Source organism: Microtus oregoni, unplaced genomic scaffold (genome assembly GCF_018167655.1).
Source record: "Microtus oregoni isolate MIOR12 unplaced genomic scaffold, Mior012 000029F_ref0000214, whole genome shotgun sequence".
In the NCBI taxonomy this organism is placed as follows: Eukaryota; Metazoa; Chordata; class Mammalia; order Rodentia; family Cricetidae; genus Microtus; species Microtus oregoni.
The window spans coordinates 19,377,400-19,392,168 of NW_024543088.1; the positions used below are offsets into that span (position 1 = coordinate 19,377,400).

Here is a 14,769-nt window from a genome sequence, read left to right on the forward strand (position 1 = left end):
GTCTCTACTTTTGTGAACTGCAAGAGTAGTCTTTTTTGATACATTGTTTGGGTTGTTTATTGCTTTGATTTTTACTCCATTTTTCCTATTGCTTTGAAATTTATTAACTTATTTCCACTGTCTTATGAATAATTTTCAACTTATTACATATAATTAAAAGTATAAAGATTGCTAATATACTTCCTAAATTTTTTACACTGATTTAATAGGGGGCACATGGATACCATGGCACACATGTGAAGGTCAGAGGACAGATGGTAGAAGAAAGTTCTCTCCAAATGTGGATTCTCGGAATTAACCTCAGGTCACCAGTTCTTACCAGCATTTTAACTTCTTTCCCAAATCCCCACCAGCAGCAGCGGCGCTAGGGACTGGGCCAGGGCCTGAGGACTTCAGGGAGGTTTTCTACTGTTAAGAGTATCCGTAGCTTCTATTTTGGTACAACTTCTGACCCAGGCTGTGCCCTCTTAGGGACACTGGTTGAAGACCTGAACCGGGCTAAATGACATAGGAGTGCCTGCAGAAGGCATGAGGAAGACAGAACAGAAGGCCACCGGCACCTACTTCAGGTGAACCCAGGAGGCAAGGGCAAGGCAGAGAGCACAGCAGGATGTATAAGCGGAGAACCTTCAGCCTTCAACTAGAGCCACCCAGCAGACCAGCCTCTGGAAGCTGAAAACAGGGTGTGGCCAACAGCAGACACGAGAGACGGTATGCACAAGATACTATAGCCTCTCCACTGAATGTCTGAAAAATAATTTATCTAAGACCAATTCTTAGGCGTGGACTACAAGACAAACTACAAATCACAAAAGCATTCCAATCCCAGCATTCTAAAGCAATCTCTTACTGTAAAAGAGCAAGTAATAGCCAGGAATGAGGACGCAAGCTTAAAAGCTCAGCAGCACTCAGGAGGCAGAAGCAGCGGGTACTGGTACTGAGCAAGTTCCAGGCCAGCCAAGACTACAGAGTGACACTGCAACCTTAGTCCCAGCCAGGGTAACTGTAGCTAGGACAACCTACAGAAAGGTGTGAGGAGGGCAAACACCTCCTTTAAGAGCGGGGATCCCAATGGAAGAATGAATGACTGCAAAGCACAGCCAAAACTGACCACGGGATAAAAGTAGGGGTAGATGCCATACCCACAACCTCAAGGCACAGCTGGGGGCACACGGTGCAAAGAGTATCACGTATTTGTGCCCACAAATCTCGACAGTTCTTATATTTCACTAATAAAACACAAGCTTGGGGGCTGGAGAGATGGCTCAGAGGTTAAGAGCACTGCCTGCTCTTCCAAAGGTCCTGAGTTCGATTCCCAGCAACCACATGGTGGCTCACAACCATCTGTATGGGGTCTGGTGCCCTCTTCTGGCCGGCAGGCATACACACAGACAGAATATTGTATACATAATAAATAAATAAATAAATATTTAAAAAAAAAAAAAAAAAAAAAAAAAAAAAAAAAAAAAAAAAAAAAAAGAATAAAACACAAGCTTTAGCCAGGCAGTGATGGCGCACACCTTTAATCCCAGTACTCGGGAGGCAGAGGCAGGCGGATCTCTGTGAGTTTGAAGCCAGCATGGTCTACAGAGCAAGTTCTAGAACAAGTTCCAAAGTTACAGAGAAACCCTATTTCAGAAAACAAAAACAAAACAAACAAACAAAAAAACCCACAAGCCTTGCCAGGCAGTGGTGGCACACACCTTTAATCCCACCACTTGAGAGACACAGACAGGTGGATCTTTGAATTCAAGGCCAGCCTAGTCTACAGACAGCGTTCTAAGACAGCCAGGGCTATACAGAGGGGCCCTGTCTTGAAAAACCAAACCAGCCAGGCGGTGGTGGCACACACCTTTAATCTCAGCACTCAGGAGGCAGAGGCAGGTAAATCTCTGTGAGTTTGAGGCCAACCTGGTCTACAGAGTTCTAGGACAGGCTCCAAAGCTAAAAGAAAAGAAAAGAGAAAAACCAAACCAAAACAAAAACCCAACCTATCAACCAAACATACCACAAACCTCCAAATCCGCAAGTCTCTCCCCCTCCTCACAGCCCCGGCTAGGAGGGCCAGCATTACTCACTCTTCTAGGCTCAGAGAAGGGTTGGTGTTTTCCTGTGTACCCCAATATCCAGGACAGAGCTATCTGGTACTCCTTGACACTTTTCCCAATAACACCTTAACCACAGAACAGCCTGCAGTGCCACCTGCCAAGGAATACAGTACTCACTCTGTGGAGTTGCTGTAGATACCACAGCCATGCCATGAGGGGCCATCCCAGAGGTTCCAGGGGGTGGCTGCCCGGAGAGGGACATTGGCTGTCCCATGGCGCCAAGGCCACCCATCCCACCTAGGGACTGTCCTGGGCCCCGAGGAGGCATGCCAATTCCAGTTGCTCCTGCAGTGGGTCCACCAGTAAGGCTCTGCAGTGCATTCATGGGGTCTGTGGGGACACAAGAACACAGTCTGAGGAAAGCAACACAAACTGGGCAGTCTCACAGGTAAATGGCTTCTGGGCATAGATCCCCTCCCTCCTATGTGTTTGACCAATTCAAATTCCCAAACAAGTAGGAGCCTGAAATTCCCCCAGATTCCCAGGGGAGAAGGCTCTGGGTACTGACCAGGGAACATACTCCATGTATCACCCCAGCCTGTGTCAATGTCCTAATGCTGGGTTACAATGGAGCTTGTGATGTGCACAGCTTCACGTCAGGCCAACTAGTGACCAGACCCTTCTTCGCTGTCCAGCCCTTCTATGGGGTAAGCCCACAGCAGACTTCCAGAGACACCAAAGTATGAAGCTCTTCTTCCCAGCAGGCAGGGAGCATAGTGGCTAGGTTAAAGAAGCAAAGGGCACTGGCAGGCACTCCCTAGGGCGAGCACAAGTAGGCTGGCATACCAATGCCCTGGTTTTTGCAGCCAAATCTCTATGGAACACCACTCCAACACAGACCTGAGGCCAGGAGCAGTATATCAGAACAAGTAAAGGAATATGAGAGAGGTCCACAGAGTGCTGAAGGGCAACACCATGCTCACTGAACCTCAGGACACTAGGTGTAGTAAGTCAGTGAGCAATGCCACAATCAAGGACAAGCAGCCAGATGTCATCATCACAGGAGTGTAAACTCACAGGAGACAACTGCCTTTAGACAGGCATCACCTGGCTGGTCATCTGGCCACAGAATTGGATAGTGCCCAATGAGCCTATACTACAGTGATTCAACACTACAGAGGCCAGGCATTCTCCAAGCCATATGTACTTGGCTGGCCAGCCCTGGGCTGTGGGCAAGAGAACTATTCAAGCAGACACTTACAGCTGCAGGCCTAGGGTAAGCCTCACAGGCAGGCTGCAGTGCTAGTGTACACTTCTTTGGTAACAGTGGTGGTGGTGGTTCTGCAGACAGAGCTTAACACCTTCCACACGCTACACCAGCACTCTTCCACAGAACCTCATTCCCTTTTCTGACAGGCTGAAGATCAGCTGGCCAGAGTGGATCTGAAAATCCCATGATGACAGCTCAGAAGACAAAGTCCAGGGTTCAATTCAATGGACACAATTTCCCTTAGATGATAAACTTTGAAATTAAAATAAAAAGATTTCTGAACTCACAAATAAGTTTGTAACTTAAAGTGAATATGCTGGGCATTGGTGGTACAAGCCTTCGATCCCAGCACTCGGGAGGCAGAGGCTGGCGAAACTGAGTTCGAGGTCAGCCTGGTCTACAGAGCAAGTACCAGGACAGCCAGGTCTACACAGGGAAACCCTGTCTTAAAAAATAAAAAACGGGGGCTCAGCAGTTAAGAGCTCTGGATGCTCTTCCAGAGGTCCTGAGTTCAATTCCCAGCAACCACATGGTGGCTCACAACCAATTATAATAGGATCTGATGCATTCTTCTGGCATGCACGTGTATATGCAGAACACTCATACATAAAATGTAAATAAATTAAATAAAAAAGACAAAACAACAACAAAAAAGTGAATACAGTTGGGGGTGTGGTGGTGTATATCTTTTGCCTCAACACCCCAGGAGGCAGAGGCTGGCAGATCTCTGTGAATTTGGGGCCAGCCTGATCTACATATAGTTCCAGGACAGCCACAGCTACAAACAGAGAACCTGTCTCAAAAACATGCCCCCACACCCGAAAGAGAAAGAAACAGAGGAAGTGAATTTCCACAGCTATTATATAACTGTGACATATTACTATGGGTTATTACACTAATATACCACAATACAATGGTTCTTCTAGGTAATGTATCAAAGCCTTCTAAGTTTTTATGATCTTTCTGCTAAACAAAACAAGATGGAAAAGCATTGGGGTAACTTCAGTGTACAAGAAAGCAAAGGGTGGAGAAGAGGCTGGGACACAGCTCTAGTCAGTGGCCACTCCACCCGAGATCTTTTCAATGTTCCAGTCCAGTAAGCAGTTGACCCACACACAATACATGCACCCTCTTATCCCTGCCATCCAAAACTGGAGGCTGGGAAAACTGAACTTTGAAAGGAGAACTTACCACTGACAGAAGCTTGTGATTTCTTGTTATCTACAGAGAAACACAAACACAAAACCCCAATGTAAACAGTTTTGCATAAACACACATTTCCCAGGATAGGTCAGTTCTGCAGGTGTCTGACCAGGGTCATTTGCTAAAACTGAACTGACCATGCATAGAAACAAGGCCAATAGAACCTGGAGCCTCAATTCCAAGGAGCTGCTGGTATTCTAGTAACTAGGGAGGAGATGACTACCTTCAGTAATGCTGCACACAAAGAGAGTCTGGGCATCGAGGGGGCAAAGAAACTTGGGGGTCTAGCTCAATGAACTACCCCCAAGGCTAGCACACCATAAGCTGAGAGACTCTGGGCCTTTACTTTCTTCCATGTCCAAAGTCTTGGCTCAGAAGTTGAATCACAATAGGAGTAACAGGAACCCATGTTGGGGCTAAAAGAACAGTGCTGAGAATTTGAGCATCTCCATTTTCTCGGTGAAGAAACCAAGTCTACCTGACACTGCTCACGGCTGGGAATCTTGTCTGCCACACCCAGCCCCTATGAAAGAAGTGCCCTAACCATTGGTGGTCCAGAACTTCCTGCTTAGTCCCTCCATGTGAGCATGTGGGCTGTGTACATCCCAGGCCATCATCCTAAAGAGCTGGGCATGGAAATCCAGGCCAGGATACACAGCTGCCTGCTCTCCAGTCTTTCTCTTTTCCCACAGTTCCACCCAATACCCCAAAGAAAGTAAGATCGGGAAAGTCTACCTTGCTGGTCATTCTGGTAAAAAACTTAGTGTGGAATTGGGCTGGAGAGATAGTTCAATGGTTGTGCTGGCTAGTTTTATTCCATTCTAACACAGGCAAATATATACTGGTTTTTGAGACAGGGTTTCTCTATGTAGGTCTAGCTGTCCTGGAACTCACTCTGTAGACCAGGCTGGCCTTGAACTCACAGAGAACTGCCTGCCTTTGCCTCCCAAGTACAGGGATTAAAGGCCAAGGCCAAGAATGCACTACTCTGGCAGAGGACCGGAGTTTGGTTCCTAATACCCACATCTAGCAGCTCACAACTGTCTGTAACTCGAGCTCCAGGGGACCTAATGCCTCTGGGCTCCATGGGCACCTGCACTCACATATGCATAGCCACACACAGAGACACACACACTCACACACACACACACACACTCACACATACAAAAACACACAAAATTTAATAATCTTTTTTTAAAAGTTAGTGTGGAGTAGTTGGGCATGGAAGGACACACTTTTAACCCCAGCACTCAGAAGGCAGACACATCTCTAAGTTCAAGGCCAGCCTGGTCTATAGAGTGAGTTTCAGGACAGCCAGGGTTACACAGAGAAACCCTGTCTTGAGGGAGAAAAAGTCAGTATGAAGTTATTATCACTGAGCATTGGAATTCACAATGTCCTCCCTTGCTCTCAGTGACCTGACGCTAAAAGCTGCGACTGTCACTACAACCTACATTTTGTCCCCAACCCAAGTGGGGTGGGAGGTTTGGATGGGCCCATCAAGACAAGCTTGTCTAGAGCTTATACAACTGTCAGCTGGAACTCAGTGTTTACTAGCCTGGTGCCCGTCACAGGCTGCGGCCATCCAGGAGCACTTGGTATGCCTCTGCCTAACACAAATGTGCCAAGAATCTTGCCCCTGGAGGTTATGACAACTCACATCCAAAAAGTTGGGGAGCTGCTCACCAGGCTAACACCACAACAATATAGGGGATAAGAGTTGAGTTAAGGGGACCCTCAGCACAGCAAGGAGAGGGAGCAAGGACTTTGGGAACTGACTTCAAAAACTTCAGTCTCAGAAACACAGTTCAGGCCTCCCTAGGGTTAGCAAAATCAACTTTTCTGGGATAAAATCCCCTTATAAAGTAAGCTGCTCACTTAAGAACTACCCAGAGACAAATGCAGAAGTCAGAAAAAGGAGTGAGAACAGCAGCCCACTTTATATCACTTTGAGATTAACATTTCCAAGTCAAAATCCACATGTTTGAGGCTGAGACCTAGGAGGGTGGAGAGTCCAGAAGCAATGAGGAGCTTCCCAGAAAAATGCAATGTTCTAATTCAAGTGCTAAGGCCTACCTGAGAATTCCTACTACACAGTCACAAAACAGGCCCCTCAAAGAACCACAATTACCCCAAAATATGAACTCTTACTTACGAATATCTCTGAAATGGATAATGAGCCGGGCCACAAGGGAAAGGTATTCATCCTAAAAGTAAAAACAAGAAGTACTTTAATCCCCATGGAGAAACAAAGGCACGGGATTCACCCTTGCCACCCCTCGGTGGCCCAGTCACCCAGCTGAGCTTCTTCCTACAAGTCTTGACCTCCTGGACTGCCTGAGATGGCCACAGCCTCTCATCCCACTTGGCTTCCTCTGGAATCCATCTCTCATAGGGAGGCCGTCAACGACTTCCCCTCAGAGATACGTCCAAAGTAAGGACATAGAAAGCTTCCACCCAATGAAGAGAACACTCGGCTAGGAAGCCCTCGGAAAGTCCCTTCTTATCACAGGGCAATCACTGTGAGTCTGTGTGGTGTCCCAGGACTTGGCCCAAGGTCACAAGGTTTGCACTATCCGTAAATTAGTACTTTTGCTTTTTGTAACAACACTGTGGTGACCTTTCCCCTGCTGGTGAGACAGGTATTTATACATAAATCTGCATGAGTATTTCAAAATAAAGATATGGTCCTTCCTTCTTCTCCAAAGCCCTTCCAGGATGACTGAGGATGCTCTTCTGATAGTTGAACAAATGAGAGAAAGAGCAAAGCCCCTCTCAAATATGATGGCTGAAGGCTACTGCCTGCACAGGTCTTTCTTCTTTGCTGTCCTGTTTCTGAAACACCCAGTGGGGCTTGCCTTCCACTGACTGTCTTGTGTGTATCTAAGGCACTCCTGGGTTTTCTAGGGAAATAACTACTAGGAGTCTACACTGAGGTATAGAACAGAGATACCTGGGTTAAAATCCCATGCCACCCATCCCTTCCTCCACTGAAATGCCCATTCTGCTAGCATGGCAATTCAGAAGAGAAATGATGTGGGATTCCCTCTGTATGCTACAAATATATTTTACTAGCAGTGGTTAGTAAAGAAGCTTATTTGGCCTATGGCAGAGAAGAATATATCCAGGCTGGAAGAGAGATATATAGAGAGAGAGCAGGTGGAGTCAGGGAGACGCCATGTAGCTGCCAGAGGAGGAGACGCAGGACCCTTATCAGTGGTGATATACAGATTAATAGAATGGGTTGATTTAAGATATTAAGAGCTAGCTAGAAAGGTTCCTAAGCTGCTGGCCAAGCAGTGTTGTAATTAATATAATTTCTGTGTGATTATTCGGGTCTTGGTTGCTGGGAAACAAACATGTAGCCTCCATCTACAGAGCAAAGGCCTTAGTATCTGCTGTTTGCATGAGTTGTTTTCCAAAGTTATCCTGGAACTGACAAGGTAACAAAAGACAGAAGATAAACATGGGCTGAACAGCTATTGTCTCTCATGAATTTCCAGGCTCCATTTAGCATTGTTTCCCCACTAAAGGAATCAGTATAGAGTAAGATGAAGGGGAAGCTAGGGAAACCTGTCATCACAGGGCGGGGTCAGACAGAGGAAAGAATGCACAGCTGGAAGAGGGAAATTAAAGGTTCTGTCAACACAGCCCTTTCCAATGCCCCGTCAATTTCTGACTGAAAGACAATCTGCCAAGGGCGAACGAAAGCCCCACAGTTAACCGTCTGTTATCTAAAGTATAGTCATGTGGTGAGTGGGGACCAGGGATGTTAGAAGTCAAAGAACCAGGAATGGAAATGAGATGGCCAAGGTCCAGTGGAAGAGAACCGTATGTGAATTTCTTTTAAAAACCTGAACTGTTTTCTCCTATGGTCTTTAAAATAGTTTAGCAAGTTTTTTTTCTACTACCATGAAAGACATGACTGGAAGAAGCAGATTCCAGAAGGAATGGCCTATGTTTACTGAGACCTAAGACACAGCAGACCAAGCACAGGAGTATGTCCCCAAAGTCTTTTCCACACACAGTCTGGGACAAAAGATCCAGTGCCTGGGGCCAGGTGTTCAGACTTGTGTTGAGATGACCAGCACCACTCCTGGTTTACAGTATGACAGTCATCAAGGTCCAATTCAGCTCTATAGACCAGGACAGTGGGATGGGGACAGAGAATATTCTATATATCTCCCAAAGGCTGGTTATCTAGGAACATGTTGTGGGGAACTGCCGAGGAGACTTTCCACAGGAGACTTCAGCTACTGTCATTGCACCCTTGACCCCAAGGCTTGGTTGCCTTTTGTTCCTTAGCTGTTCACCTTCGGTGGTGGGTACTGGTGGCTGAACTGACCTTCCCACAGGTGTGTGTATCCCCAGCCTTTCGTCTCCAAAGTCCTCTAAAACATCCAGGATGACTGAGAAACGAGGCTGAGGGCCAGATAACTGCTCTCTCTCTCTCCCTCTGCCCTGTTCATCATCACAATTTCATGTGTCCAGGCTGCATCCAAGGCAGTTTATGAGACTGTAAACAACAACCCCATAACTAGTACCAGGCCCAGGTATAAAGACTTTACATGTATTAATGCCCTTAGTATTCTTGCCCACTGATTGATACAAAGATGACTGTCACTGGCTAGCTTACAGAGAAATGATGAGAAGGCTCAGGAGCAGCCGGGGACATAGCTTGGCAGCAGAGCATGTGTGAGGCCTGAGCTCATGCATGACACACACACATGACAGGAAAGTGTGGGTGTCAGCCTCACAGGCTTTCAAATACTCATTAGTCCTGCCAAAAGAAGAAACAGCAGCAGCCTAGAATGGGCTCCCACAAGAAACGAGAAGGGAAATACCAATATTACCCACTACTCTGCACCGCATGCTACCTTTTGTAAAAGACCCAAGGAGTCTGAATACAGTCACTTAAGTCTGCAGAAGAAATGCCAAAGGTTAGACTAATCACAGAAAGTATCAAATATCAGGAACCAGGCAGGAAACAGCCCTGTACAAACATCCCGTGCTACTGGGTATGCACTCAGAAAGTGTGTCAAGCTTTCACAACCGAGAAAATGAAAGAAATCAAAAGAAAAATTCAAAACTCAACAAAAACAAATGAGTATCAAGTTGTTGGCAGAATACTATAGGAAAAAAGGATATTTAAAGTGGTCATTTTCTGATAGAGAAGGAAAAAAAAAGAAACAAAACCTCAAAACTACATCAGTTCTCATGGAAGAATATGGACACAAGGAAAGCTGCAAAAGAATCTTAAATTTAACAATGACCATACTTGGTCACTATGGAGACTATCTGCCAACGATATAAGAAGTCAAGATATTCATTCATACATAACATGCATGGTTCCAGATGAAATTTGTTTTTAAACAACTCTGTAAGGTTAATCTCAGTTCACCTCAACTGAAAACATCAGAAGGAAATGAAATGGTGGAGCTTTATTCATTATCTCAAAAACATGCTGTTTCATAGTTCTGGTCACAAAAGACACAAACCATGAGGCAGGGCAGGATAGTGAGTTCAAGACAAGTCTGAGCTAAAAGTGAGACCCTGTCCAAAAAGGCGGGAGGGGGGGGGGGGGAGAAAGGCAGGCAGAAACAAAACTAGCCAACTACAAACATGTGTTACCCTTCAAGAGAAAGGAAAGCCCCAAGAGAGAGAGGCATGGGACTCAGAGACCAAAGTTTCTACATCTGCAACCATTTATTACACCAGCCACAGGACACTAGTAATTCATCATCAGTTTGCCAATTATGAATACCTTAGCAAAATGCATACAAAATGCAGTTCTTTGTGACTGTTCAACTTTGTATACAGAATGTCTGCCATATTATTAAGACTCACTTTGTAGTCGCATGAACAGTTCATACTTTACATGGCCAAACAGTACTGCTACATCTGGACAAATTCTGTTTTTCTACCCACCAGTTAACAGGCATCTGAACTGTCTCTACTTTGGGCTTTGAGAGAAGTTATGACTTTAGTCTGTGTATGGGAGTTTTGCCTCCTGTGTGTCTGTGCATCACGTGCATGCAGTGACCAAAGGGGCCAGAAATGGGCACTGGAAGCTCTAGAGCTGGAGTTACCACTGTTGTAGGCCAGCACATGGCTGCTGGGAATTGAACCTGGATCCTCTGGAAGAGCAGTCAGTGCTCATGACCACTGAGCCATCTCTCCAGCCCCTCTCCACTTCTGGCTTTTATGAATGATAATATGGACATACTGGCACAAGTTTTTATCTGGATGTTTTCATTTATGTTAAATAATACCTATGAAAATATAGATGGAGCGTGCCGTGCCTTTGTTCTTCAAGCAGTCACTATATTGCTCTTTACAGCAGGACACGATTTACATTCCCCCAGCAATGTAAGGGCTCTGATTTCTCTACATTTAGTAAACATTGCTTCTTGTCTTGTCTGCTTTATTTTTAGATGGGAGTCTTCTATGTTATGCTCAAGTGATTTTCTGGCAATATATGTAATGCCAAGGGTGGTTTTTCACTCTCTTGGTAAGTCCTATAGTGCACAATAAGTTTATATTTTAATTAACTATATATGCATGTGGTAGACATGCTATGAACATGCAAGTAGAGGACAGAAAACAACTTGCAGAAGCTGGTTCTCTTCTATGTGGGTGGCAGAGAAAGAACAGAGGATCATCAGGCTTGGCAGCAAGTGCCTTTGCTGCTGAGTCATCTCAGCAGCCTCAAAGGTGTGCTTTGATGGAGCAGAATTGCCTGCTTTCCTCTGATGCTTTGTATTTGGAGTTACAGCTAAAAAGCTGTTGCCTGTGGCTAGGGATGTGGCCCACTTGATAGGACAGTGCAGGCCTTTACACACGCCTGGGCTTTAATCACCAGCACTGCACAGACAGAGTGCAGTGACACAAGCCTGTGATCCCAGCGCTCAGAAGGTAAGGCTAGGACACTGGGCCGGCCAGGTAGCTGGGGATGGGGTTGACAGAAGTGACTCTCCACGAGGACGTGAAGTCATTTCTTAGGGAAATATCCTCTTTAGAGTTGGTCACAGCAGCCAAGGAATATTGGGCAGAAGGAACAACTGGACTATAGTATATACTATATACTTGCTTAGACTGCTCAATAAGCGCCCCTGACACAGAACAAGGAAAATGCACAGGCTTTTCATATTTGATGAGTATGACTTGGAATCCGGAACTGTTTGCTGTCAGCTCTACAACACTATGAAACCTAACTACAGACGTAACTAACAAATGAGATCCGTATGTGACTGCACTAATTCCTACGAAACTACAGGAGCATGTAAGACACTGTCACCATTACTGCTGTCCTAATTAAACTACAGGAGCATGTAAGACACTGTCACCAATTACTGCTGTCCTAATTAAACTACAGGAGCATGTAAAACACTGTCACCATTACTGCTGTCCTAATTAAAAACAGACATTTTGGACTTCGCTCCTTGGCAGCAGGAAGAACAGAGACCCCACCCCGATTAAAATAAGTAAATAAATAAGTCTCTTCTCAGGCTTCTACAAATATTAACCTAAGTGCCTCCCTCTTGTGCTTTGTTCCCACCTCACTTCTTTCGAAGGCTAGGATGCTGAAATTGTCTTCTCTATGTGTAACTTGTGGGCTGGGGTTAGATGAAAATGGATTGGCTGTGTCTATGAAATTATGTGTCAAATATGAACAGTCTCAAGAAGAAAAGAGCAGATAACTAAAAAGAAAAAATTGATTTCCCATAAAAGACCTTTCTCATAGATAAAATAACCAAACTAGAATGATACTGAGGGGGGGGGAGGGGTATGAACTAGCCCTTTAAGGAATGAGGGCTTAGAAAGCTTAGCTAGTATCTTTAAAAAAAAAAAAAAAGTTGGCTAGGCAGTGGCGATGCACACTTTTAGTCACAGCACTCAGAAAGCAGAGGCAGGCGGATCTCTGAGTTCGAGGGCAGCCTGGTCTACAGAGGGAGTTCCTGGACAGCCAGAGAGCTACACAGAGAGAAACACTGTCTCAAAAACCAAACCAAACCAAAACCAAAAACGTTTTATGTAGCACTGGAGTGGGGCTTGCCTGGAAAGCACTTAGTAGACCAGGCTGGCTTCAACTCAAAGAAATGGTCTACTTCTACCCCAAGTTCTGGGATTAAAGGTCTGCACCACCATGCCCACTTTTATTCTCTTCAACTTAAGCTACCAGTACATACTATAAAGAACCTAATGAATAAACTTCAAAATTATTAATTCTAAAATTACCCTCCCTTTTAAAATTACCTTCACCTAGTTTCTCTTCTAGTCCCAGCCACTTTGGGAGCCGCAGGCCATTCCAGGAACCACACACATCACACACAATCAATCCCAAAAACAGCACAAAAATGGCATCAAGAAACCCTGGTCACAAAGATAGGAATCTCTTAAGAGGGTGGGCCACCAGTACCTGAGGAGCATGAACTTTGTCTAGAAGCACAGAAGAAAGCCCTGAAGATGACGCAGGCACACAGTGCAGACGAGTCAAGTGCAGAGGCTGTCAGGGCCCTGGTGAAGCCTAAGATGCCAGCCGCAAACTCAGCCGTCCTGCTGTCACTGCTCACCCAAGTCTGGGAAGCAGAGTAGAAGCTACATGGCCAAGGGTCATAGACTTTGTGAACCATAGCCCAAGGTTCAAACCAAGGCAGAGGCCTCAGCACCAGCTCAGGCTCCCACAGGTGCCCAGGCCCCTGTGAAGTCCCATAGAAAAGGTTTCTGTCTGCCAACATGAAGACAGATGGACTGGTGTGACACACCTATGCACTATTTGCAGATGGTCAGAACCATATGCTGTTTTTACAAATATAATTGAGGCAAGATCTGTTTAAAAAAATGACCTCCAGGGCTGGAGAGATGGCTCAGTGGTTAAGAGCATTGCCTGCTCTTCCAAAGGTCCTGAGTTCAATTCCCAGTAACCACATGGTGGCTCACAACCATCTGTAATGAGGTCTGGTGCCCTCTTCTGGCCTGCAGACATACACACAGACAGAACATTGTATACATAATAAATAAATAAATATTAAAAAAAATTACCTCCACCTTTGCCTCCTATTGTTATTCAAGTCCCCAAAGAAGCTATCCCATCTCTGATTTGATTTTTAATTATATGTATGTGAAGGGTGGTGCATATGAGCACAGAGCCTACAGAAACCCGCAGAGGGTGCTGTCTCCTGTACCAGGATTTCAAGGAAAGATCATTCCCTTCCTCCATGATCCATGACTCTTGACTTTCCAATTCCTCCCCCTACCCATTCTCTTCAATGCTCCAGGAGTACAAGGGAACCTGGGCTGCCAAGGTGCCTTGGGTAGGAAGGTTCTCACTCCAATAATAAACACAGACCTACCTCCATGGGGAATAGTAGGTAAAAAGAGGTCAAGTCATTAAAAAATACAGACATTTCTGGGTGTGGTGGTACACACCTTTAATCCCAGCATGTGGGAGACACAGGCGAGCTGGTCTCTGAGTTCCAGGATAGTCAGAAGCTTCATGGTGAGACCCTGTCTCAAAAATAAAAAAATTCACAGAATCCCGAGAGATCAGTCAGCGCTGCTCTCATGGCAGTTCTCCAGTTAGCCAGGTCTACTGCTGGAGTCAGGGATCAGAGACAGCTTCAAGAGACTACTAAGGCACCTCTCATGAAAATCAACAGGCAGCCCCAAGAAAAGGCAGAAGATAGACTGGCTAGACAATTCCAACCACCTCCAACTCCAGAACCACAGACCAAGGAGAGCTAAAGGGTTATTACATCCTTTAAGAAAAGGCAGAAGATAGACTGGCTAGACAATTCCAACCACCTCCAACTCCAGAACCACAGACCAAGGGTTATTATATCCTTTAAGGCACTAAGTTTTAGACTGGCTTGTCATGAACTAAGATAATAAACAAAGCTGCAAAGTTAAACAAAAAGAATTTACATTTTAGAAATAGAAATAGTTGATTCAATTAAATATTTTGTTGTAGTGGGCTGCGTGGTGTCACACCTGATGGAGATGTATAATCAACTCCTGAGATGGCTAAGGCCATTGCTATGATCACGCAATGATTATCAGCTGCCTGCATATGCGTGAACCTATGGGCAGTGCCCACCTGGCAGTTCGGGGTTGGCAGCCCATGCCTACTTAAGGGCTGGGAGAGGTTTGCCCGGAGAGAGAGGGAAAGGAGAGAGGAGAGAGGAAAGAGAGAGAGGGGAAGAGAGAGAGAAAGTGAATAAAGTCCTGGAATAAACTGCAGTGAGAAGA

The 14,769-nt window shown here is 45.5% G+C and overlaps 1 protein-coding gene across 5 annotated transcripts in view; it reads right to left on the reverse strand.

Annotated features, from left to right (window-relative positions):
- The window catches only part of Med15 (mediator complex subunit 15), a 62,634-nt gene that overhangs the window by 24,493 nt on the left and 23,372 nt on the right, over positions 1–14,769 (reverse strand). For all 5 annotated transcript variants that reach the window (XM_041678166.1, XM_041678164.1, XM_041678163.1 and 2 more), the window contains 3 exons: positions 6,677–6,728; positions 4,510–4,539; positions 2,226–2,438 (listed from right to left, as the gene is read on the reverse strand). In XM_041678166.1, the coding sequence (XP_041534100.1) occupies positions 2,226–2,438; positions 4,510–4,539; positions 6,677–6,728 (295 nt within the window). The remainder of the gene's footprint in view (positions 1–2,225; positions 2,439–4,509; positions 4,540–6,676; positions 6,729–14,769) is intronic.